At 44.7% G+C, this 27,565-nt stretch overlaps 1 protein-coding gene across 6 annotated transcripts in view; it reads right to left on the bottom strand.

The window, feature by feature from the left end:
• Nucleotides 1–27,565, bottom strand: part of Kif13a (kinesin family member 13A) — a 213,424-nt gene that overhangs the window by 76,211 nt on the left and 109,648 nt on the right. For all 6 annotated transcript variants that reach the window (XM_045136321.1, XM_045136320.1, XM_045136323.1 and 3 more), the window contains exons 5-9: nucleotides 12,427–12,519; nucleotides 10,730–10,910; nucleotides 7,429–7,516; nucleotides 5,702–5,836; nucleotides 4,017–4,129 (exon numbers count right to left, since the gene is read on the bottom strand). In XM_045136321.1, coding sequence (XP_044992256.1) covers nucleotides 4,017–4,129; nucleotides 5,702–5,836; nucleotides 7,429–7,516; nucleotides 10,730–10,910; nucleotides 12,427–12,519 — 610 coding nt within the window. The remainder of the gene's footprint in view (nucleotides 1–4,016; nucleotides 4,130–5,701; nucleotides 5,837–7,428; nucleotides 7,517–10,729; nucleotides 10,911–12,426; nucleotides 12,520–27,565) is intronic.

Raw genomic sequence — 27,565 nt, 5'->3', positions numbered from 1 at the left:
CTGGACAAGCACAGCAGCGGCCTGGTGCTCGGGACGCCCTGGTACAGATGGTCCGCACCTGGCAGCCCTGCACATCCCTCTGCTCTTGAAATGAAAGGGGTACGTGAGCTCCACAGCTCTTCCGAGCTTCAGCAGAGGCGAGCCCTAAATCCACAGCCCACTAAGCAGACAGTGAAGTCTGCGTGAAGTTGCTGACAGGTCTGCTTAGGAGGATTACTAATGCTCTATCCAAAGCAGCGCAGCCAGTAGGGTGGGAGAGCGCGAGCGAAGGGTGGGGGAGGGAGGGAGAGGAAGAGGGGGTACATGCACATGAGAGCACCCAGAAATCTGTCAGAGATTTCTTCAGTATTAGCATTTGGCTGCATACTTACAGTAGGGCTTAGAAAGTAGTCTGGGGAGCTACCAGCCGTTCCAAGCCATCGTGTTTCGCACGTCTCGCTTCTGTGTGCGACGCACTGCTCTCAACAGGTCTGAACAAGCAACTGCCTTCGTCTTCACACTAAGTCTATGGCAGCTTCCTTCATCACATTTTACAGATGAGGAAACCGAAGAACAGGAAGGCCACACAGCTGGTTTATGTAATGAAGAAGCCGCAGGGTCCTCTGGGAGGCCCTCTCTGACCCTCCCGTCTCTATAGCTGCTCTCCATGTGTGTTCTATGGCAACTGATGTTTTACCACATCTGGGCCAAGGCTCTCTCTTTCCCACCTCCTGAGGCCACAGGAGCCCTTACTCATCCCCACTTTCTTCTCCTAGTTAGTGGTCAACACATATTTGCTCAGATGGATGAAAAAAGTACAAATCTCTATCTCTTGTCTTGAGTCCCTATGTGCCTTGAAATTCAGAGTATGTCAGACTTCAGGAGGTTGAGTCTGTGTATATACACCCTATGACCCCTGAAGAGATCTTGAACAGCGCCACTATTAAATTATCATAGGCCACACAGAACAAACGGAGATGCCAAATGCAGGTAGTACGCAGTGCAGCCTTACACGAGTGAAGCGATCTTGGATCTTCGCTGTTATTAAGTCAAGAACCCCCACTGACCCTGCTTCTGGAGGAGGGCCACTCCCTATGTCCCACAGGCAACCGTCCTGCCCACACCACAAACCACCATGGATTTCGTGGCTAAAATGAACACCTTTATAATCTTCCAGCTCTGGAGGTGAGAAGCTCAGAAGGTATCTCACAAGGCTAAAACCAAAGTGCTGGCAGGTGCTCATTCCTCTGGAAGCCCCCATGCCCTATTTCCCAAGGCAGCAGCCCTCATCTTCCAAGCCTCACAGCCCTTCTCCTATCTTCAAGCAAACAGTGAGGTCAAATCTCTCTCCCTGCCTTGCTCTGTCTCTAGCTCTTTTATTTGTAAAGACCCTTTGATACATAGGGCCTACCTGGATAATCTCCACCTCCTACCATCTTACAACTACAAAATCCATTTGCCATGCCAGATAACAGATACACAGGTCTTGGAAGTTAGAATGTGGAAATATTTGGTATTACTCTACCTACCATAATATCTAAATTCCTTTTTCATTCCCAGATCTAACACAAGAGCTCACATACAGAGATGCATAATTCCTGTTTGAAGAGCTTTCATCTATGTGACCTCAGGTTTCTAAGCATTAGCTTCCTCAATCTTAATCATGTCATAACAGAAAGCCTCAAGTCAGTCTAGTTAGGAATGATAAATACTTTAGTATCCAAGCTTAAGGAGGCACTATTAATGTTTATGCTGGAAAAAAAAAAAAAAGAATCAGACTTTTTCAGGCACATGGAATGCACAGCCTTTTCAAGTTTGACCCAGTGGTGAAGCCTGGGCTCTGGAGCCCGTGTCATTCAAACCCAAGATGCACACTGGAGTTCAGTGGTGTGAGACACACCGAGTGACTCCTCTCGGCTTGGTTTTCTCATCTACCAGGTGAGGACAGGAGACTCCCATCACAGTGCCGCTGGGAAGATGAGCGACTACTTTTAGCACATTTGGAACAGTGTAGGGAGAGTTTCAAAAAAGAAAAGGCCAATGCCTTCTACAAGGGCAGCCATACTTGTGTACTCTAATCTTCCCAAGTTCGTATCATAAACTCTGCAGTGTTATCCCACAGGCCTGCCCAGCCAGTGAAGGGTTGACGTAGCTTGGCATCAGGGAAGTCTCTCGCAAGATGACAATCTTTGCTTTGGTTCTTGTCTATCAACCTCCCTCTTCTGCATTCCCATCCTTTTCCTGGGCTCTTGTGAATAAGAGCTACAGCGCTGGCCAGAGCTCCTGTAACGCCTTGTCATGGAATACAGCAAAATCCCACGTTATGAGAGCCGGAGACAGGATGACAGAGAGATTAACTCCCTAAAGGGGCAGTCTTTCCCAGTGTGGGCGGCTGTGTTCTTCTGATAAAGGGGGAAGCTTTTAATTTCTTTTTTTTGAAACATTTAGTTTCTAAGTTTTCAAACCTCCATATGTGACGATATTACTGTGCCAACATCATTTTAAAAACACAAGCTGTACAAACATGTACCTGAATATATTTCCTTGTCACACTCTGTTCTAGACAAGACCCAGTTACCATGGGCCAACAGCAAGATATGACAGGCAGAGAGTACTTTCTGCTGAACATGAAATAATGATAGATTACACCAATTAAAAATACTACAATTTATATTTATTCAGTACATACTACATGCCAGGCATTGTTCTAAAAATGCTATGGCATTTATCCTTAACAATTCTAGGAAGAAGGTATTCTATCTCTATTTTACAGATGAGGAAAATGAGGCAGGGCAGTTAACTCATTTGCCCAAGGTACCTACATCTAGTAAGCAGTGGAAGCAGGGTTAAAGCTAGGAGTCTGTCTGCGCAAGGGTATGGATCCAGACCCTGCTCCCTTTGAAGCCAGAAAGCACAGAGACTTCCTCCTAAACATCAGCCCCGCGTTTCCTTCTGTTGTGCCTCCCTAGCGCCCAGCGCTCTGCTCTCTCCGCCTTTACTGCAGCGCTGCCCATGCCGTGTGGGCTCTGGGCGAACAGCAAGGTTCTACTGTTGGACAGAGACACGCTTTCTGATACGCACACTGCAACAGCCTCATGAAGGGACTAAAAGCAAATTTCAGAATATGTTCCCTGTTACTTTAAGATTCAATGTGACTTACAAAATTGTGACATGCATTGCTCCCAACACTGTGTTGTAGATGAACAGGAGTTAAACAATTGACCTGTGAGCATCCCAGCTTAGCAACACAGCACACTGTAGAGGGTGGACAGGGATGTGTCCCTCCTGGGCTATTCTGGCTGGAGCTGTGGTTTGCAGTCGCCTGCCCAGCCTTGCCAGGGAATCACACTACATGTTGCTATCTACCCTAAGAAAAGGTCTGAATTTAAAATGTTGAGTAGCTTCTATTGAATGCATCCTGCTTTTGAATCCTCAGAACACTGAAAAAGCCTAAGGTGAACCACTGATGTGGTCTAACTGTGAAATGTTCCCTACAGGATCACGTGTTTGAACACTTGGTCCCAGGCACTGACGCGGTTTAGGGAGCTCGTACAATCTTTAAGAGGATGACGCGGGTCCCTGGGGGACAGGTCCTGAATTCTGTGGCCCAGCCTTGCTTCTCCCTCTGCTGACCATCCTGACGTGAGCCAGGTCCCACAGCTATAGCTGGGAGCCCCTCCCGCCACAGTCATTGCCCCACCACAATGGGCTGCATCTCTTTAAATCATGAGCTAAAAGAAACTCTTCCCTTTCTTAATTTCTGTTGTCCAGGTGTCACTAGAGTGACGTAAACGTAACTGAAATGGCCATCCTGAGTGACACGCACAAGGGTCAGTGCTGCACCACAGGCTTTTGTAAGTGTCATGCATTGGACAGAGGCAGGCTGTTGTCTTCCCCTCAGCTTCCTAAAGCTACAGACACTTTAAATCACCTGGTATCAGAATCGTCTCATCCTTGTAAATGCTGCAAGTCCCCCAAGAGAAGGAAGACACCAAGACAGAACAGCACAGCCACGATGTCCCCCGCAGCCGCCTTACTTGTTAATGTTGCTTCCTTCTTTCAGCCGCTCGCCGGCTGCTCCCGTTTTCGATACTCGCTCGCTGCCCGCCAGGTCCACTAGGCTGACCTTGCTTACTTTCTCCCCGGAGTTCTGAGTGCACGAAATGAGAGAAACAACATATGTCACAGCGAAAACCACATGGCTGTCTGTACTATGTATAAATGTATTTATATATATTCATCTGTACTACAAATGATACATATCTATAAAACTATACAATATATATAACTATATCACAGTACCATATATATGATATATATATAGCTATATATATCATATGTGATATATATATATATATATCAGCAACTGAGAGCCCATCCCACTCCCTACCACAAGTATTCAAGATACTACATGGCCCAAAAGGAAATTTCAGCTAGCAAGTAATTCCATCGTCATAATTTTAAATGGCAAAACATAGCATTTTTTTGTGTGGTTGGGTTGCAAGTGCACCCAGCTTTTCAGGACATAGTTGAAAACAGATTTTACGTGCCTAGGAGAAAGCAGGAACACAGAGGGTCAAACCCCTCTTCTCTGAAATGGGTTTTGGACAGAACCATTTGGGTTTCCTTTTTAAAAAAATATTTTATTTATTTGCATGCAGAGAGGGGGCGGGGAGGGGGGGAGAGAGAGAGAATGAATATGGGTGCACCAGGGCCTCCAAGCCACTGCAAACAAATTCCAGACATATGTGCCACCTTGTGCATCTGGCTTATGTGGGTACTGGGGAATTGAATCCAGGTCATTATGCTTTGTAGGCAAGCGCCTTAATTGCTGAGCCACCTCTCCAGCCCCTTGAGTTTCCTTTTTTTTAAAAAAATTTTTATTAACATTTTCCATGATTATAAAATATATCCCATGGTAATTCCCTCCCTCAGAGTTTCCTTTTTAATATCCCATGATAACCCTGAAGTAGAATGTAGAATTAATTGTTTTCAGGGAAATGTCAATTACAAAGGACACATATTAAAGGGTATATAGTGATGTCATCATGCTAGTTAGGGTATTTACATAGAAAATCCAATGTGGCTTCCCACCCCTCCATCCAGGTAGGGTCTCACTCTAGCCCAGGCTGAGTGAATTTACTCTGTACTCTCAGACTGGCTTTGAACTGACAGCAACCCTCCTACCTCTGTCTCCTGAGATTTGGGATTAGAGATGTGGGCCACCAAGCCCAAAGCCCAAGCCCAGTCAATGTCTTCTTCTTCTTTTTTCGAGGCAAGGTCTCACTCTAGATCAGGCTGACCTGGAATTCACTCTGTAATCTCAGGGTAGCCTTGAACTTATGGCGATCCTCCTACCTCTGCCTGGGATGAAAAGTGAATGCTGGGATTAAAGGTGTGTGCCACCACGCCTGGCTTTGTCCTTTTTTTTTTTTTTTTTTTAATGCTAATGTAGTAAGAGGTGGAGAGATAGCTCAGGTGGTAAAGTGCTTGCCTTGTAAGCAATGAGGACTTGAGTCCAATCCATAATACATAAAGAAAATTTTAAAAATGCTAATATATTAAAGGGAAGACCTAACCAATGGTGTGATTTAAGCAAAATAGCTCAATAGCAACTAGAAGACATAAAATTCTCTGCCTCTGCACCCAACCATGAAACACTTCTGTTCACACTGGGTAGTGGGTACTCCCACCACCTTCAAAGGTCATGCCAGACCCTCACCCCAGACTGCAGATCATACAGTGTCTGTGTGATGATGATGTTGAACACAGCATGGGAGCGGCTGCTCTCTTCATTCATGTTGGTTGCAGCTACAGTCCTAGACTTATTTCCTTCAGACATCAGTGATTCAATATCCTAGAGGAACAGATGAAGAAAACCCACTGAGCAACAGCAGAGGAATGAGCATAGACCTGTGCTCAGGCATGTGTTCCTTGTGATGCTTTGAAGGCTTGACCACAGCCTTCCATAGAGAACCACCATCCAAATCATAGAGAAGCCTCCATCCAGTCCACAGAGAAGCCTCCACCCAGTCCACAGAGAAGCCACCATCCAACCCATAGAGAAACCACCATCCAACCCATAGAGAAGCCACCATCCAGTCCATAGAGAAGCCACCATCCAGTCCATAGAGAAGCCACCTGCCTCCTTTCCAGAGTATGGCCTCGCTGCTCAGAGCTCTCCAGGAAGTAAAACATCTCTTCCATTCTTCTTTCCATGCAGTTTTCCTTACCCTGCCTCAGAGCATTCTGTCCTAGCACTAATATTTACTGAACACCTCACACACTTCCAAACTTCCTGAGCTTCCCGTCCTGGTCTAGCTGGCTGTCTCCTGCTGTCTGCCTCCCTCCCCCGACACTGTGGCTCTCCAAGGACGTTCTTTTTCTACCTTTGCTCCTAGTACATATCTGGAACCTGTGGCTCTTAGGTTTGCTGGGTGAATGCTATGGAAGAAATTATTTTCCAGGGTTTACACACAAAGATGTTGACATTCATGGAAGTCAAACAAATGTCTCATATCTAGTAAGGGGCAGAGCTTGAATGCAAATCAAGAGCTCGGTGGCTGTACTAATAAGTGACAGAATGACATACACACTGGCCTCGGTCACCCTGAGCTTGTTACCAGGCACCTTAGTGAAAGTCCTGATAAAGCACCTTTGGATCAGAAACTTCCATTCCTTTTGGAATCTCATTCTGGAAAGTGATGGGTGTACTAGTTCTAATTTGAGAAATACCACGCATGTTTTCACTTAACTAGCTGGAGAGCATTAGCTCACAGACTAATTTTAGCCATACTAAGTCTTGGAAGATAATGGGTCTGCTACATCTCTTAGCACAAGTAGATACAAGAATTTGTTCATTTGGTGACTCATTCATTCATTCTCTCATTCATGTGCATTCTTCAGCAACATAGGTAGCAGTTTGTGTATGAGATTTCACAGCAATGACTACAGCAATGTCAGCAGAATATTAAGTCTGGGTATCATGTCAAGGCACAACAGCAGGATAACAGGTCCCTGGGCAAAGGAGTGATTCAGAACAGAGGAGGCAGGAGGGTGACAATGTTAGAAAACAAGGCAGGGGTCTCAGTCAAAAAGAAGGGGTTGCATTTACCACATCTGCTTGGGCTTCCAGATCTGTCCAAAAGGACAGCAGTGGAACCTTAGGGAGCATAGTTTCAGCAGGGTGGTGCCAGTGAAAATACAGCAACCTCGGCACCAGAGCTTCTGGCCACACTGTGAAACCTTCACAACAAAGAAGTCAGAAGTGTGACCAGAAACCTTTCTCCCTGCATGTCTGATTCCATGAGTAGTGTTAATATGCCAAAACGCATCCATATAAAAATATATTCAATGTCACTTATACATTCTGACTTACTGCCAGTTTAAATATAAATATATATATATGTATGTGTGTGTGTATATATAATTTTTTTAAATAACACTTACCTCAAAACTGGTGACAGCCAATTGAGACAAGCCATCTACATATGGCCCCAGTACCTTATGCTCTCGAACTTTAAGAGACTGTCTACTCCTATGGGGAGAAAAAAGAAAGAATGAATGAATCCTACAAACTTGGAAGACTTTCTTCTTACGGACTCAGAAACTCACACTACAATGTCAAAAGAATTTGTTTAGTGACTTAAAAAGTATCCTTGGGCTGGAGAGATGGCTTAGTGGTTAAGGTGTTTGCCTGCAAAGCCTAAGGACCCAGGTTCAATTCTCCAGTACCTATGTAAGCCAGATGCACAAGGTGGCACATGTGTGTGGAGTTCGTATGCAATGGCTAAAGGCCTTGGTGTGCCCATTCTCTCTACCTGTCTCTTTCTCTCCCTCTCAAATAAATAAAATATTTTTAAAAGTATTCTAAAACCCACTTGGATTCCATATGAGAAATGCCCTTTTTGCATTTTTATATATATATTATCAGAGGTTACAATCTTTTATCTCCTCACCCCTGCTTCTCCTCTATTTAAAGTAACATATTACCTTACAAATTCTACCTCTAATCCCAGGCTCCAGCAGACTGAACAGAGACCCAGGTTGGGGGCTGCAGAGATGGCTTAGCAGTTAAGGCACTTGCCTGAGAAGCCAAAGGACCCATGTTTGACTCTCCAGGCCCCTTGTAAGCCAGACACACAAGGTGATGCAAGTGTACAAGGTCGCAAATGTGCACAAAGTGGCACATGTGTCTAGAGTTAGATTATAATGGCTGGAGGCCCTGGCCCACCAATTCTCTCTCTTACATTAAAAAAAAGGTCAGTCTGTTGGGTTGACTCAAAATAAAATAAGCCCAAGCTCAGTACACGACTTATACTGTTTGAATACTGAACAGTAATAAAATGTTTTAATTTTCTTTAAGTTACACTGAATTATGAAGCTTCTATGCTGGCAACTTTGTGTAAGTGAAGTGTTAACAGGCTCTCGCAGCCATGATGTTTGGATGCGTTAGAGCCGGCTCTGCTGCTGCTGAATTCACGACTCCGGAATTTTTATATAGCAACTCAGTTTTGCAACCCATTCAGATGGCTTAACCAGACTACTGAGACTAATGTTACAGTTCCATATACTTTTCATGGCCCTGGGTAGTCATTTTTCAAATTAAGATTTGAAGCTTGCATCTCACAAGTGTGGAGAAAACCATGAAGAATCACCGAGGGCCTCCTGAGAGCTGGGCACTGTTTCCTAAGCATTTTTCAGGGATCCTACTGAATCTCATAACGTAGGCTTTACTACGTGTAAGAATGAGGAATTCATCGTTGACAATGAACAGTTTTCTAGGGCTCGACACAGGGACCAACCACAATGCTGTCTTCCAGGAGCTACTATGATGCAAGTTACTCAGTGCTCAGCTCATACTGCTTGCACAAGCAGTTAGTAGCAAGGAAAAGGAAACCTAGTTCTAGCACACAGTTTGGGATCTGTGGTGCTGCCTGACATCTGGGATGCTTGTGCTCGGCTGGGGTGGGGGGAGTGTAAGATGGCATAACCACTTTGTACTACTGAATCAAGCTGGAGTCTCAGTGTGTGGTTACTCACAATTCCACCCCCAGATGTAGTCCCTAAATATTTTTGCACCTGGACGTCAGGAGACCTCCCAAGAATGCTCAGAGTATCATGACAAAAAGTGAAATCATGCAGGTGACAAGGAAAAGGTTAAAATTTGGTGCATTTATCCAATGCAGTACTCGGCAACAGTAAATAGTAAAAAGTAATGCATTATTACCTCATATATAAGATTAAGGATGCATATGAACGGATAATATTATATTTATGTGCATGATAAAATGTAAATAAACTTTTAAAAGAAGGACTTGTTGGGATGAAAAAGCAAATCACCAAGGAACACATATATTCTGACACTTTTTACACAAAGGTAAAAATTGGGCAAAATTCTATGTTAATGTTAAAGAAGAGAAAGAGGCAGGAAAACCTAATGGCAGCTACCTTTGTGACCAGCTGGGATGAAATGGATTCAAGTGGAACGTGTAAGAAGCTTAAAACATAAGGTCTCATTACTAAGCTACATGGTGAGGAGGAAGTGCTTAATCTTGTTTTTCTTATTTATTCTGTTACAAATGCTCTTTTGCATGCATAAGTAGCAATAATTCTTGAACTCTCTATGACTGGGTCATTTTCTTGATGTTTATAACTTTACCAGTATAACACTTAACTGGAAAAAATGGCTCTCTTTTCTTCATAAATCTACATTATTTTGTGTTCATCACCAGTTTTTGAAAACTTGAAGTGCCTGGGTTTCAGCCAGGTCTCCTGAGTCATTCTAGATGGGTGGAGCTCAGGCCAGGGACCTCTGAAAAGCCTCCCACGTGCTCCCAACAATCAGTTAGGACAGCAGGGACATCACCTCACCTTCAGTTCACAGGGGTTAATTTTCAATATAAATGGACCAGTGGTTTTATTTTGTTCTGTTGAGATGGTATCTTGTTATATAGCCCAGGCTGGACTAAAATTCACTATGTATCTCAGGCTGGCCTCAAATCCACAGTAGTTCTGCCTCAGCCTCTCAAACGCTGGAATTCCAGGCCTGAAGCACTCCATACACCTTGGCTCTATAACTCAGTTTTTATAAATAGTTCATGGTGGCAAAAAATGCCACTAATCAAAACATCTTTTCACACAAATAGCAACCTGACCTGAACTGAATAGCGTACACACTGGGCTTGCGTTATGCTTTGGGGAGCTTGTGTCTTTTCAGCACATGAAGTGACGTCAGAGTAGTGACCAACGGCAAACACATATGTTCCGTGACAGTTTTTTTTTTTTTTTAAAGATTTTTACTTGCAAGCAGAGAAAGATTGACAGAAGAGAGGCAGACAGAAGGAGTGAGACTCAATCCACTGCAAACAAACTCCAGACACATGCACCACTTTGTGCATCTGTCTTTATGTGGGTCCTGGGGAATCTAACTCTGGTTGTTAAGCTTTGTATGCAAGTGCCTTAACCTCTTAGCCATCTCTCCAGCCTTCCATGACAGATTTTTATTTTTTTAATTTTTATTTTTTTTTGGCTTTTTGAAGTAGGGCCTTGCTCTAGCTCAGGCTAACCTGGAATTCACTATGTAGTTACAGGGTGATCTCGAACTCACAGTGATCCTCCTACCTCTGCCTCCCAAGTGCTGCGATTAAAAGCATGCACCACCATGCCTGGCTTCCATGACAGTTTTAACAATGGGATCATTTCAATTATTCCCCACTATTTTCAAGCTTCATTTCAACCACTCACTTACCCTTTGGGGTCTAAGAGATCCCGCACCTTCTCATTATAAATTTCCATGTAGGATACTTCAACTTTAAAAGTCTGGGACTCATTCTGCTCCAGAGAGATCCTTTTAAACAAAGCACAGCAGAGCCTAGGAATGAGACCCAACTGCTCAGCGTGGCCCATCATGGAGAAGGACTTTCCGGAACCTGGAGAAGAGCAAACGGAGAGAAAGGAGGGCAGGAGAGGAAGCAATGTGCTTTTGTACGTCAGCCAAGGCCACAGAGGAAAAGGTGGTACACTTAACTCCAGACTCTTACATGTCACCATTACTGTTCTTTCCTTCATACTCACAGCCTCTGGTCTGCTTTTCCCTGCAAGATCTGGATGGCTCATTGTGTATAACAAATAAAATCACTAAAAACCCCTCTTTGAAAGCATGTCTAGTAAAATTCCACCTGCTCATTTAGTACTGCAGGCAGCGTTCTGCTATCTACACAGCGTGTACAGTAAAATTCCAAGTGCGAATGAAGTAAAGCAGGCAGTATTTTTTTTAAAGATTTTTATTTGAGAGTGACAGAGAGACAAAGAGGCAGACAGAGAGAGAGAGAGAGAGAGAGAGAGAGGGAGAGAACGGGCGCACCAGGGCCTCCAGCCACTGCAAACAAACTCCAGACGCGTGCGCCCCCTTGTGCATCTGGCTAACGTGGGTCCTGGAGAATCAAGCCTTGAACCGTGGTCCTTAGGCTTCACAGGCAAGCACTTAACTGCTAAGCCATCTCTCCAGCCTAAGCAGGCAGTATTTTATTGCTATGTATCACATACTGGTTCCCCTATTTACCAGTGATGTGTCAGGAGGCAATGCCATTAGGATTTATTTAGTGTTTATTTCCACTTCCTATCTGGAAGGGCTGAGTCACAACTACATTTTGTTCTGCCCATCTCCAATGACAGCTTACCTACCTTAGTTTCACAATATACCCTCACCTTTGTGTTCTGGTAGAAGTCCTCAGAAGCAGAGGAGTCTAAGAGTTTTTATATAATTTTTAGTGTTACATTTATGTTGAGGAACTGGTAATTGGTTTCCTAGTTCAAATACAGATAAGAACTGTAATTCAGGAAAATAGCACTTAATCATTTGAAACTATCTGTGCTCATTAATGTGAAATTACTCAATTACCAGAACTGTACTTTTGATCATCTAATTCAGTTAAGCCACAAAATCAGAAGCACTTCTCTACTGTTTCTCTATTTTTTTCCACTATTTAAAAATATTTAGACATACATATTTAGGGCTGGGAATGGCTCAGTGGTACAGTTCATGCCCAGCACAGGAGGCCCTGGGTTCAATCCCTTGCAGCAAAAACAAAAGAAGAATGGAGAGATGGCTAGCAGCTAACAGAGCTTTCTTGCAAAGCCTGGTTGTCCGGGGTTCAATTCCGCAGTACCCATGTAAAGCCAGAGGCACGAAGTGGCACATGTGTCTGCATTTTTTATGTAGTGGCAGGAGGCCTTAGAACACCCATTTATTCTCTCTCTTTCCTTCCCTCCTTTCTTCTTTCCCTCCCTTTAAGTAAGAGAAACATTTATTATTTACTTGTTACTTTTGTTTATGTTCTGGGGACTGAACCCAGGGCTTTGGACATGCTAGGCAAGCGCTGTTTTACACCTCCAGCCTGAAACACACATTTAATATCACTATCTTGAATGAGAACAACATCATACCTGTCTGTCCATATGCAAAAATACAAGCATTGTACCCCTGAAAGGCTTTCTCAAGAATTCCTTCTCCAAGGCACTTGAAAACTACTTCCTGACCTAGAAAACAAGAGAAATATTTAAAACCAAAGAAGAGGTTAGATTGTCCTGATGGAAATGTATTAATAGAAGCATTATTTTACCTCCAATTTTATTATTTTATTTTTAATTTATTTATTTGAGAGAGACAGAAAAAGGCAGACAAAAAGAACGCATATGAGCATGCTGGGGTCTCCTGCCACTGCAAACAGACTCAGCATCAGGCTTTATGTGGGTACTGGGGAATCGAACTGGGGCCACCAGGCTTTGCAAGCAAGCACCTTTAACTGCTGAGCTATCTCTAGCCTCTCCCTCCAATCTTGAAAGATTAAATTAAAATTTAAAAGATTAAAATGCTTACTAGATGGAGGGCTATATGTAGGGAACTTGAGATATATAGTTTCATAAAAATGGGGTTTTGCTACGTTGCCCAGGCTGGTCTCAAACTCACGGGTTCCAGTGATCCTCCTGCTGTGGCCTCCCTAGCAGGCAGGACACCAGGCATGGTAGCAGTTCCATTTGGGCTTATAAACTACAGATGAGTATCTGGATAAATTAGCAATTCTATTCTGTTTTCCTCTTTGACATTCCTCTGGGGACTGAAGCTTCTTTTCCGTTATCAGTTGGCCATACGGAAGCATTACTCCCATTTGGTTTAGTTTTCATCTTAGGACTGTGTATCTGATTATCTTGAAGTATGAACTGCCTCATCCCCCATCTGGATTCAGCTTCCACTTTACAGGAGGCATGTCATATCATCCCAAGTCCCCCTCCACACAGAGCCAAGTGCTAAAAATCTGCCCAATGGTGGTGGTGGAGTGATGACTCAAGGCTGCCATTAGTGAATTCGCAGGACCACCTCACCTGTGTTCCCACAGGGCAAGGATAAGCTCTCTTTCTGAACCTTCCTGTCCGTCTCAGCTCTTGGGGCGGTTCTGTCATGTGTTGCACAATGATGGCATGGGAGGAAGAGTTCAGGTGTGACATGCTTTGTCAACACTCAGGTGCTGTATTCTGCCCTTTGACAGTGAGGGTATTTTGACGTATTCCAAAAAATAAGAGAGCCAAGTTACAACGTCCTCCCCCTCTATGTTCCATGGTCCTCAGAACATCAGCCCTTTCAGCCTCTTCAGAAATGACTAGCTCAGGCACCAGTTCTTTCCACTGGCATGAGATGTCCTGACGCCAGAGGTTGTGATCTCTGTATCATTCTAATCCTAGTGCCTAGAACAAAATGCTTTAAGAAATAAGTAGATATATAGATAAATAAATAGCTGAAAGAATGAGTGAACTTAAAAATTTTTACTGTTGAGGCTTTGACATTTGAAAATCCCCTTCCTTCCTTCCTTCCTTCCTTCCTTCCTTCCTTCCTTCCTTCCTTCCTTCCTTCCTTCCTTCCTTTCTTTCTTTCTTTCTTTTTTAAGATAAGGTCTTGCTCTATCCTAGGGTGACCTGGAATTCACTATGTAGTCTCAGGGTGGCTTTAAACTCACAGTGATCCTCCCACTTCTGCCTCTTGAGTGCTAGGATCAAAAGTATGTGCCACCATGCCTGGCTTGAAAATCCTCCTATAGTCAAAATTAACAAGCTGTAAGGTTTTGGTGATATGATATTCTCTTTTGCAAAGCTGGATCTGATTTTAGCATTTTCTTATACTGAGACCCATCCAGTCTGAATAGTAAGGCTCCTCAAAGTGTGTCCACCTAAAACAAGAGCTAACATCTTCAATCACTGGGCTGTGGAAAGAGGCCTGTCTACAAACTGCCGTTCTGAAGAAAACCCTAACGGCACCCGTGAAAGGGAGTATGCCCCACTCTGACCCTCTGTGTGCCCTAACCTGGAGATGCACTCCCTCACAGGCCCTGTCCAAGAACGTTCTGGGGCATTATTTACTATACTATAAATTGTCATCAAGCTGAATGCCCAGTACTATGGGAGTAGTGCCATAAATTTAAGTATTTCATGACAGAATACTATATAATATTTAAATTAAGAGAGAAAAGCACATCTAAGTGTAAACAGTGTTAAAATTGAAGAATTACTGAGGGCTGGAGAGATGGCTTAGCTGTTAAGGCACTTGCCTACAAAGCCAAAGGACCCAGGTTCAACTTCCCAGGACCCAGGGACAGAGAATGAGAATGGGCGTGGCAGGGCCTCCAGCCATTGCAAACAAACACCAGATGCATGTGCCACCATGTGCATCTGGCTTACGTGGGACCTGGAAAATTGAACCTGGGTCCTTAGGCTTTGTAGGCACATGCCTTAACCACTCAGCCAACTCTCCAGCCCACAGCCCTTTCTTTTTTTAAAAAAAAAAATTTATTTGCAGAGAGGGAGACAGAGAAGACACACACACACACACACACACACACACACACACACACACACGCGCACGCGCGCACGGGGGGGGGAGAGGGAAAGGGGGGGAGGGAGAGAGAGAGAGAGAGGGACAGAGAGAGAGGGAGAGAGAGAGAGAAGGGGCAAGCCAGGGCCTCTCACTACTGCAAACAAATTCCAGATGCACATGCCAGTTTGTACATCTGGCTTTACCAGGGTACTGGGGAATTAAACCTGGGTCATTAGGTTTTTCAAGCGAACGTCTTAACTGCTGAGCTATCTCTTGCATAACAGCCCCTTCTAAACGTGCTTGTGTGGTGAAGATGACCTGAAGGGGTGCGCTCACATACACTCTGAGTAAGGTACTATCAACATTATCCACCACACATACACTCAAAAGCTGCTTTCATGCAAGTCTTGTGCTTACTGAGAGAGCATGTGATCACCTTGACAGGTGACCTTTCGTACACAGCAGTGTTCTCTCCAGGGACCTTCCTTGTTCCATATGCACTCCCAAACCCAATGCCAAAGTCTTATATCTGGAACGGAGTCCTGCCTTGGAAAAGCTCTGGCAGTAAGATCAGCTGTTCTTGAGCTTAAAATTCCCTGTGGTTCTCAGCTAGACTTAAGTGAGGACAAGATTTTTTTTTGGCACAAGTGGTCAAATGCAGCAATCCTGTTTGATCTTCCACACCAGCTAACCAGTCCTCAGGAAGGAGCGGGGTGAGGGTGGCACGGGAGACTAAGTCAAGTATCACTGGCATATCAATCAGTTCTTAAACTGGAAAATCAACAAGAGCACTGTGAGGGTTAATGTTCATGGCAATGTGAATGGATCTAATCACCATGCAAACACACAGAGGCTCAACCAAGGAGGGAAGACTACCCTGAATGTGGGCAGCACCATCCCACAGGCTGGGGTCCTGGACTGAACAGGAAGGAGAAAGCAAGCTGACCACCAGCATCCATCTCTCTACTTCCTGAGCACAGATTAAGGCGACCAGCTGCCTCATTCTCCTTCCACCATGATGGACTGTATACCCTTGATCTTCATTCGTAAGTTGTTGTTTTGTCAGGTCTTGTGTGGCTACAGTAACAAGAAAAGTACATGTGCTCTGTTTTGAGCATGCTCACCACAGTGCATGTGGTGGAAATGTAATCCCCTCTGTCAGACATGGAACTTTTGGAGGAGAGCAGGCAGACTGTACAGGCTCTTTCCCTTAAGAATGAGATGACCCTGTGATTACAGGAGTAGGGTTGCCAGAAAGTCACATTAGATCCCTCTGTTCTCTTATCAACTAGTGCCATGGGCCATGTTAAGAAGCAACAAGAAGACCCTCCCTTGATCTTGAACTTCCCAGCTTTCAGAGTTAGTGGCAATGGATTTTCTCTTCTTTATAAATGATCCAGACTCAGGAATTCTCTTACAGAAGCACAAAAGAGACTAAGACAAAGTGCTTGAGCTGATGAGAGGACTCAGAAGTTCCGTGGTTGGAGATCCCACATGGTTGCAGAGCTGGAGGTCAAGAAGGTGCATGTATTCTTGGTCAGGTGGCAAGAGCTGAACCTCTGCTGCCGCTGCAGGCTGCAGTTACAAGAAGTGAATTAGGTGCTTTCAAGAGCAAACTGCAGTATGCCTTTTTCCTTAGCCAGAATAGACTTTTAAACTAAAGATAATTAGTTGGAAGCAGAGAAGACAGGAGAACTAACAAATCAGGATATATATACTAAAATTGCAAAAGAAATAGAGAATGCTCCAGTATATTAAAATATGAGTATTTTCTTTCTCTGCTTGTGGTGGTTTTATTTTTGATTCAGGTGTCCCCCATAAACAGGTATTCTGAATGCTAGGTTCCCAGCTGATGGGGATTTGGGAATTAATGCCTCCTGAAGGCAGTGTATTGTTGGGGGCAGGCTTATGGGTGTTACAGGCAGCTCCCCCTTACCAGTGTTTGGCACACTCTCCTGTTGCTGTTGTCTGATACTGACCACATGGTGATGTCTACCCTCTGCTCATGCCATCGTTTTCCCCTGCCATCATGGAGCTTCCCTTTGAGTCTATAAGCCAAAATACACCATTTTTTCCCACAAGCTGATCTTGGTTGGGTATTTTCTACTAGCAATGCGAACCTGATTGCAACACTATTCATCCATCCATTTTTTTTTTTTTAAGAGACACAATCTTACATAACTCAGGCCGGCCTCAAACTTGCTATCTAACCAAGGCTGGCTTTGATCTCCTGATCCTCTTATCACTACCTTGAGTAAATCTTTTTTTCTTGTTGTTTTTTCTAGGTCTATCACAGGGTGGTCTGGAATTCACTACATAATCTTAGGCTGGCCTCCAACTCACAGCAATCATCCTACTTCTACCTCCCAAGTACTGGGATTAAAGGTGTGTGCCATCATGGCCTACTTGAGTTTATTTTAATTTAGCCTACATCCAAGTTATTGCAAATATTAGACAGAACATGAACTAACATATTTAACTTGAATTTATCCTACCAAGGAGAAGAACAAGAATGAACCCGGAGCCAGATGTGGTGGCACATAAAAAAAGTCACTCTTTGTAACTGCAGCCTGTGCAGCGGCAGCAGAGGTTCAGCCCTCCCACCTGACCAGGAATAGATGCGCCTTCTTGACCTCCAGCTCCGCGACCATGTGGGGATCTCCAACCATGGTATTTCCCGAGACCTTTCGTTAGCATAGGCCCGGATTACCATCACTTGGGAGGCAGGAGCTCAAGGGGATTCTGGCTCCACAGAGTTCCAGGCCATCTAGGACTAAGTGAGACCTTGCCTCTAAACAAAAGAGAAGACAAAGACAAAAGGCAAGAGTGGATCTTTACTGCTGTATTTGCAACTGCTCTTCCCATGTGTTGTGTCACTGACTCCTCACAGCTCCCAGGTGGGGCAGGTATAAATTATGACTGCGGCCTGAAAGTCTGAGTCATTTGCCTATGATCTCATTGCTGGTGAGGGGCCCATATCACCCTCAAATGCTAACCTGATGTTGATCTATAATCAGTAACTCATGCAGTAGGGACTGGGGAATCAATGTCTCCCACCTCTGATCACGATATGTGCTACAAACTCACAGCCCTAACACGCCATGCTACTGGTGGCTTAGTTCTCATGCCGAGCGGAGCTCCCTGAGGTGCCCGCGGAGCACGGGCAGCACAGCAGGCGTTCCTACTTGCTGAGCCCGTTCTGTGCGACACTGCCGCTCTCAGACTACTGCAGGTCCCTCTCCTCCTCAGAGAAAAATAAGTCATCAAAACCCTGTTCCTTAAACTTGCAAATTAGTATTTGAGGTGCCTGAGGAGATGGCTCTATTGGTAAGGTGCCTGCTATATAAGCATAAGGACCCGAGTTTGGATCCCCAGTAGCCACATAAATGGTGGGTGCAGCAAGGCGCCCCTGTAATCCCAGTGTCGTGGAGGTGGAAACCAGCAGATGCCCGGGCAAGCTGGATAGCTGGACTAGCTGAATCTCTGAACGTGGGCTCAGTGAGAGACCCTGTCTCAATATACACGGTGGACAGTAGCTAAGACACCAATGTCAACCTCTGGCCTCCACATACATGAATACATGATGTACATGCACCAGGATACACATACATGAACACACACACATATACAACCCAGACACATACACATACAAAAATATTACTGTCTGGGAATATTTGTTTATATTTTGGTCAGAGTATGACTTTTTGTTTTGTTTTCTTTTGTTTTTCGAGGTAGGGTCTCACTCTGGTCCAAGCTGACCTGGAATTAACTATGTAGTCTCAGGGTGGCATTGAACTCATGGTGATCCTCCTACCTCTGCCTCCTGAGTGCTGGGATTAAAGGTGTGTGCCACCACGCCCAGCCAGAATATGACTTTTTGACATTGTAATGATCCTCAAAGGACTACAGTAGGCTCTGTCAGCTAAACCAGCTGGGGATGAATGGATGGTTCAACATAATTTGCTTGGGCTAATTGGATATTTTTGATAAAACAATTACAAATCACTTCTTACTGGCATAATTATCTCCTAGACATTATAATAAATATATAAGGTAAATATAGTTCTCTTAAATATATAAACATGGTTTTAGGAGTCAAGTTTTTTTTCAGTTATGATTGACTAGCAGAATATATTCAGGTTATCACATTTAATAAACTTTTAGTCATAAGTGGAAAAGGTAAAATTAGAGAAAGTGGATTATATAAAAAAGCAAACAACTATTTTAGTGTATTTCTGAAGTTTTTTCTCCTTCCATCCTTAAGTAACTATCACAAGGTCCAACCTGGAAAAGGGAAAAGTAAAGAACTATTGTGACGTTCAAGTTCTGGTTTTCATAATTAAACACTAGATTCCTAGAGCAACTGGAATGCATTTTATTGTGACGTTATGTCTCAAATGAAATTTATCCTTTTCTAAGACAGAAATTAACAAACGTTTCCCCTTCTCTACAAAGTACATCCACATTTGTGGTTTTAACAGCTGCTCAGCCTTCCCATATGGACAACGGGGGCAGCCAGCATTTCATGATACAGCCCCTAACTTTAACATCATACCTATTTCTCTGTGGACTTCCCAGTGATGTCACTGGAAAAGTTCCCCAAATCCCACTACTGGGTTCTCTTCTCCCAGCAATATGTAAGTACCTCGTTCTCAACACCCACCATAACAAAGTATCTTTTTTTCTCCCTCTCAATTTTTCTTTTTAAATTTGCAAGCAGAAAAGAGAAACAGACACACAGAGAGAATGGGTGTGTCAGGGCAACCAGCCACTGCAAACAAACTCCAGATGCATGTGCCACTTTGTGCATCTGGCTTTAAACAGGTACTGGGGAATCAAACCCGGGTCATCAGGATTTGCAGGCAAGAGCCTTCACCACTGAGCAATCTCTCCAGCCCAAGTTTCTTTTCTTCTTCTTCATTTACTTTTAGTTTTTAGTGAATGGGCTTAAGTCTTGTATTTACTTTAAAAATCAGTTGGCCTAACCACTGCTTTTTATCTTATTAACTTAGATATGCTAACTGTAGGGTACGGATCTCAATCATTGGCCTACTGTACATTTTGTGAATGTTTTACCCAGCCTGTCCATCTTTCGGTCTCAGCGTAACTTCATCATGCAAAAGTTGTGGGCCTCTCATACTCCAATATTTTCGCTTTTCCTTCATCATGTTTGCCCATGATGAATACTATTCGACCAAAAACCTTCCCACCCCCAGATCATATTCACCCTTGTTTTCCTCTAGTTTTGTTGTTTCTGTTTTGTACAGTTTTGGCTTTCAAATCTGAGCTCTTCCTTTTGCTAGCTGAGTGACCTTGGACAAATCCTTGGTTTCTTTCCTATCTGAATGAGTTGCTGGGATGGTTTAATAAGGGACTTGCAGCAGTGGCAGGCCAGTGCAAGTTGTTTGGTTTTGAGGTAGGATTTCACTCTAGCCCACATTGACCTGGAATTCACAATTTAGTCTTAGACTGGCTTCAAACTCATAGCGATCCTACCTCAGCCTCCCAAGTGCTGTGATTACAGGCGTGCATTACCACACCAGGTTGTTACCTATTATTACTGCTGTCCTGTAAATCTTCAATCAGTTGTCATTACTTTTGGTACATAAAAGGAAATTATCACCTAACATTTTTCCTCTTTTGTTAGCTGCGCCATCTTGGCAAAAGTTCTGAGACACCCACTTTTAAGGACAAGAGAACAAAAGACAGGACATCTGTTTTTAGGAAGATTTTTGAAAGGAATCATGATTGCTATTTTTTTCTAGCTCTCTTTGAGGTCACCCCCCCAATCAAGTACCACTAACTAAACATCACTGTGGTGACTCCCATACATAAAAGTAACAGGTGGGGAGATGGGCAGAGGGTAGTGGGCATGTGTGTTCACATGTGTGCTTGGGGAGACGCACAGAGGGTGGTGGGAGTGTGTATGCACATGTGTACAGAAGGTGATGGGTGTGTATGTGCACGTGTTGGGAGACACGGGCTGGGCATGGTGGGTGTGCATGTGAGTGGTGGTGGGTGTTTGTGCATGTGTGTGCACTGAGGGGTGGTGAGCCTGGGTGTGTGTGTGCTGATGGTGGTAGGCATGCGTGTGCACAAGTTATGCTTGGGGATGAGAAGAGAAACAGCCAGGGTTTGCTAAAGCATATTGTCCAGGATGAACAGTTTCCATTCCTTAGTAACCTTAAAATGGAAAGCTACAGGAGGAAAGGAACCTTGTGTAATATACTGCACCAATAACACTGTGAATGGGACACAGTCTACGGAGCTTCCACCATTTTTCCATTCTCAGAGTGCATTAATTGGAGTTAGGCTTAACCAATGCCTTCATCTGGTAACCTTCCGAGAGTCACTGTCATAGAAAGGAGAGCTTCAAAACTGGGCAAACTGTCAACAAAAGCGGAAGTGATATGGCTCTAACATCTAGTTCTCCCAGTAACACGAGGGAGGGCTGCACGTCCCTCTGCCACAGAGCACAGGATACCTCAACATGAGGGAGGTCTCCATGTCCCTCGGCTGAAGGAACCCCTCAAAACCTTTAAGGCCCATGGCTGTTCCAGAAGACTGACAGTGTTTATCATGCTTGGCACATGTCTGTTTTAAAACCAAAGTCTCCTTTCTCTGCAAAAGAGAAGATGACTTGGCCACTGCCTTTGAACTTCAGTTCACAAGAAAAGGAGCTGTTTATGGTGGGTGGTGGGAACCAGGGAATTCATACAGAGCCTGGGTGGATCTCATAAAAAATGCAATACTCCCGCCCTAAATGTTTCCCAACTATAGTTTACACTCAAGCAGAGTGAAATGCTGTTTGTCTGGGGGAAAGCCCACGGGGAAAGTTCAGAAGTCCTGTGGGAAGCAAGAAGATCTACGGGGACCCGGGCCTATTCCAGACAAATGAGCAAAGCCACATTGTCAAACCTGAGAGGCCTGTGGCTTTTCAGTAGGACCCATGCCAGGGAGGAGGTGGCCACTCTGCAGGCGTCAGCTCCACACGCCTGTTGTGCTGAATCCACGGGGCATGCCATGCCTGACCTCATTGTTAATAAGCATGACCATGATGCCAGCTTTCCCCAGGCTTTATAATCAGACCTCCTATAACCATGTAGACAAGTCATAAAACATGGGCAGAGAGATGAGAGCTCCTGTGTGGAATCTATGCCAGCAAAGTCACAGCCTGAGTCACCCAACCCTGACTCATACATGGTCCTGATCTTTAGAAAGCTGCCACCCGGGGACCCTCACACCTGGGCACTAGCAGCCCCAGGAAGAGGAGCAGCAGACCTACAGCTACCACACGTCCACACAGGAGCACAGGAACCACGACAAGGCTCTACAGAGCAAGGCCTGGTGCAGGCACTGAAGGAGACAACTAGGAACAGGGGGAAAAAGTCTATCAGGCCTGCACCCAGTATAAGGTCAGACACTGTGGGCCACGGCCTGGGAAGTGGGAGAAAGGAAAGGGAGGGTCTTACCACTATGTGGATTGCAATTTGCATTAAAGAAACAGACATTGGGGCTGGAGAGATGGCTTAGTGGTTAAGGCGTTTGCCTGCAAAACCAAGGAACTCAGGTTTGATTCCCCAGGACCCATGTAAGCCAGATGCACAAGGTGGCACATGCATCTGGAGTTGGTTTGCAGTGACCGAAGGCCCTGGTGCACCCATTCTCCCTCGGTATCTGCCTCTTTCTCTCACTCCCTCTCTTAAATGCATAAGTAAGTAAGTAAGTAAATAAATAGAAACAGACACTGATGGACCATGGTTGGGCAGAGCTCTGAGCATACAATATAAAGACTAGACCCAAAACAAACACAGAAGATTCTTGCTTCCCTAAAGTACCCCCCCCCACTTTCCTGTTTCCTTAAACACACACACAAACACACACACTGCACTCCTGTTCCCTAAAGTAATCATACACAGAGAACGCTTTTGTTCTGTAGAGTAAACCCCACAGAACATTCTGCTTCTCTAAAGTAACGACAGACAGACAGACAGACAGACAGACAGACAGACACACACACACACACACACACACACACACACACACACACAGGAGGGGGGAGAGAGGGGAGGAGAGAGAGAGAGGGAGGGAGGGAACACTCTTGCTTCCCGAGAGTAACAGCATGGAGGCAGTTTCGGCTCTGAACACTGCCATGGCTTGGTTCTTCATATTGCCAGAGATCCACATTGGGGTCGGTCTCAGCATGGTGCTATTGGGAGGAGGTGGAACCTTGAGGAGGTGGGGCCTAGTTGGAGGTCCCTGAAGGAGAATGTGGGACCCCAGTCTCCCCTTCCTTCTTCCTTCCTTGGCCATGAGGTATGAGGTTTGGTTTCACCACACATCTGCTGCTGTGGTATGTTGCCTTACCACAGGGCCAAAGCAACAATGCCAATCAACCTTGAACTGGAGCCTCCAAAACTATGCAAAGTAGCTCTTGTTCTCTTTGCAAGTGAGTGTTCTTGGGCACTGATGGGAAGCTCACCAACACAAGCCCTATCAGGAGCTCCACCCGCCCTCCTTCTCCATCGTCTGGCCCTTCGGCGTCAGACTGTGACAGTGAAGAGGCGCGGCTCTACCTGTGCCGTGGATTCCTTCCTGACCTGCTCCTTCATGAGGCATTTCCCCCTTCCCCTAAAGAAATGGGGTGACTCAGGGCTGACAGCCACTGTGATTCTGATGAGTCTAGACTTGGCAGGTGGCCCAGCTCCCAAAGCAGAGCCCCCAGCTGGGCAAGACCAGACAGTGCCTGCGCTTGCACCGGGGTGAGGAGTTCCTAACTTGGAGGAGGCTTAAGTAAATTCCTTTCTCAAAGACCTTTGATTCTCAAGATTCCTCACACTCAGTGACTTCAGGCCATATTTAAGTAAGAGACCAGGAACAGAAAAGGAACAAAGACTTTAAGGCTTGACTGGTGATACGAGTGAATTTTGTTTTGTTTTGTTTTTGAGGTAGGGTCTCACTCTAGCCCAGGCTGACCTGGCATTCACTATGTAGTCTCAGGCTGGCCTTAAACTCACAGTGATCCTCCTATCTCTGCCTCCCAAGTGCTGCGATTAAAGGCGTGAGCCACTATACTTGGCCATAAGATTTAATTAAAAAATATTTTTTAAAATTTATTTGATAGAGAAGCAGAGACAGACAGACCAGAGACAGGCAGACAAGAGAGAGAATGGGTGTGCCAGGGCCTCCAGCCACTGCAAACAAACTCCAGATGCGTGTGCCACCTTGTGCATCTGGCTTAGGTGGGTCCTGGGGAATCAAAAATGGGTCCTTTGGCTTTGCAGGCAAATGCCTTAACTGCTAAGCCATCTCTCCAGCCCCAAGATTCGATTTTTAATCAACTTCAGAAGTTTGGTTGGTAAAGTAAGAAACTGGGCTGTGAGGTAAAAGTAAACCATGGGGCCATTTTCCATGGTGGCATCCAAGAGCTATGGCTGCTGCAGTCCTTGGAGCTCTCCCTTGCAGCATGGCACGGGGTGACTCACCCAGGTGGACATTTCAACCTTGGGACAGGGCTGGGCCTGCCATGAGCTGGGCTTGTCGGTGGCGGTGGATAAAGCAGCTGACTCATAAAAAGGGCAAAGAAAACTGCTGCCCCAGCACTGGTGACAGGAGTGAACCAGTAAAGAGCCGCCTGAGGCCTGCTGAGAGATACGGGGCCTGCACGGGCCGGGGAGTGACTGCGCACCAAGGAAGCACCTTTCTCTCGGTCTGCCAGACAGCATCTCATGCACGCCAGCTTGGGGCTTGGTCTAGCATTGCTACTGGATTCATAGTGTTCCCACAAAGTCCAACCAACACTTGTACCCAGAGCCCCACAGGACCTCCGACAGGAGGGGGATGATACCGAGTACCGAGTACACCAGAGCACCCCAAAAGACGTTCCTCACCATAACCTCTGTAGGGGTGAGAGCAGTGAGCAGGCTGTGGGCTGGAACAGAATCCATGAACTCGTCACCAGCACGCATCCCTGACTTGGATTCAGCCCACACTGGCCACTGCTTTAGCCTCTCACAGTAGCAGGCCCTCCTGGGCCTCCCAATTTGGGGACAGTAACTCTATTTGATTGGTAATTACATTACCTCCAGCATGTAGAGAGATTAGCACAGTGCTGGGAAGTTAGCATTTGGGACTGTATTTTATATTGCTGCTGCTGCTATCTACCCCATACACTTCATTTCATTAAATGGCATCTCTTGCCAGCAAATACTCTAAGGAACGGATACACTTGGAGAAAGGAGAATATAAAAGAAATGGGTTTGGGTAGTATTAAAAATAAGGGATAGAAGGCTAAAGACATGGTTTAGTGAGTAAGGTGCTTGCCTGCGAAGCCTAAGGACCCATGTTCAACTCCCTAGATCCTATGTAAGCCAGACACACAAAGTGACAGTTGTGCAAGGTGACATATGTGCACATGATGGTACACTACTCTGGAGTTCGTGTCTGGAGTTTAATTATACTGGCTGGAGGCCCTGGTGTGCCAATTCTGTGTCTTGCTTTTACTCATTTAAAAAAAAAAAAAAAAAAGGCCAGTCTGTTGAGCATGCCTCAAAAAAAAAAAAAAAAAAAAAAAAAAGATAAGGGATAGGGCTGGGTATACAACTCACTTGGTAGAAGGCTTGCTTAACATGCACAAAACCCTTTGTTCAACCCGTGGAACTGTATTAACAAGACATGGTGGGGCATACCTGTCATCTTAGCATTTAGAAGATAGAGGCAAGAGGATGAGACCAGCTTGAGCTACAAGAAACTCTTAAAAAATAGACTGATGTGACCTGAAACTCTGAAACTGCTAGAGGAAAAAGTAGGGGAAACCCTTCAACATATTGGTCTTGGCAAAGACTTTCCAAATATAACCCCAATTGCTCAGGCAATAAAACCACAGATTAACCGCTGGGACCTCATGAAATTACAAAGATTTTGTACTGCAAAGGACACTGTGAATAGGCAACCTACAGAATGGGAAAAATTTTTTGCCAGCTATACATCTGAGAGGATTAATATCTAGGATATACAAAGAACTCAAAAAATTAAATAATAAGAATTCAAGCCAATTAAAAAATGGGCTATGGGAACTAAATAGAGAGTTCTCAAAAGAAGAAATACGGATGGCATATAAGCATCTGAAAAAATGTTTTACATCCCTAGTATTCAAGGAAATGCACATTAAAACTACATTGAGATTCCATCTCACTCCTATCAGATTGGCTACCATCATGAAAACAAATGACCATAAATGTTGGCGAGGATGTGGAAAAAGAGGAACCCTTCTACATTGTTAGTGGGAATACAATCTGGTCCAGCCATTGTGGAAATCAGTGTGGAGGTTCCTAAGACAGCTACAAATTGATCTACTATATGACCCAGCTATAGCATTCCTAGGCATATATCTTAAGGACTCATCTCATTACCTTAGAAATACTTGTTCAACCATGTTTATTGCCGCTCAATTCACAATAGCTGGGAAATGGAACCAGCGTAGATGTCCTTCAACTGATGATTGGATAATGAAGATGTGGCACATTTATACAATGGAGTTCTACTCAGCGGTAAAGAAAAATGAAGTTATGAAATTTGCAGGAAAATGGATGGATCTGGAAGGGATTATAAGTGAGGTAACCAAGGCCAAAAAAGCAAAGCGTCACATGTTCTCTCTCATATGTGAATCCTAGCTACAGATGATTGGGCTTCTGTGTGAGAAGGGAAAAACTTAGCAGCAGAGATCAGTAAGCTAGAAAAGAGATATAAAGGGAAGAGAAAGGAAGGGAGGGGGATATTTAATAGGATGGTATTATATATTTGTAAGTAGAAGAATAGATTAATTAATGGGGGTGAAAAGGTCCACAGTGACATCAGGGGAAGAGATCAAGTAAAGGAAAGGTGGAGGGAGGGCTAATCAAAATCTAAGAGGATATAAATAAATCATATGGAATCCTACTTTTTTGGACAATGGAACACTCAGGAGCCATAGATTGTTGCTAGCAAATTTTCAGTGTCAGGGATGGGATACCTTCCAGTGAGTTGTTGCCCAGGGAAGTCCCTGATGCCCCCTAAACATTATAGGCCATTGCCAAGGCCCTTGGTTTCCCACCAGGAATTGATGGTAAGACCCTGTTGCTGAAGACTCCACATACTTGGGCTGCAAGGCCACTGAGAAATCCTGCTGGAACTGAACTGATAACCTCCTCCGTGTAGACCAGCCGACAGAAAGCTGGAAGAAGCCATTCTGCATGCAGTTCAATGGGAGAAAGAGAAATCACCAGTGAAGATACTCAACAGTGGACACTGCAAGCCTTGTATTTGGCCAGCCAGGCCAAATGAGCCAACAAATGTAATAGTGGCACGTCTATCATGGTGGAAACCAACTGCCCTCTAATTGGACTGGAGTCCCACTCCATGGGTGGGAATACATTCCTGATACTGAAAACTTAAAACAGGGATAGTCATGAGTCCTAGGGGTGTAACGTCTGCTGTTGTCTGGCCAAATGTTTATACTGTGCTTATCAAACTGCCCAGTAAGCACTTCGGTTAATGTTCACACCTTTATAATAATGCTACTCTCACTTTTAGTAGAGAATCTTCTCTTTTCAGATGGCAGTGACCTTGGGATGACTCAGAAGGTATCATGGTGATGGAAAGAAATGACCACAGTGCTCAGTACTGCAATATCTCTATCACACTTTCTAAGGCTGAGGGTCTAATGTCGAAGAGGTGGCAGAA

This window comes from Jaculus jaculus, chromosome 17 (genome assembly GCF_020740685.1).
Source record: "Jaculus jaculus isolate mJacJac1 chromosome 17, mJacJac1.mat.Y.cur, whole genome shotgun sequence".
Lineage (NCBI taxonomy): Eukaryota > Metazoa > Chordata > Mammalia > Rodentia > Dipodidae > Jaculus > Jaculus jaculus.
This window is presented reverse-complemented; position numbering and strand designations above follow the sequence as displayed.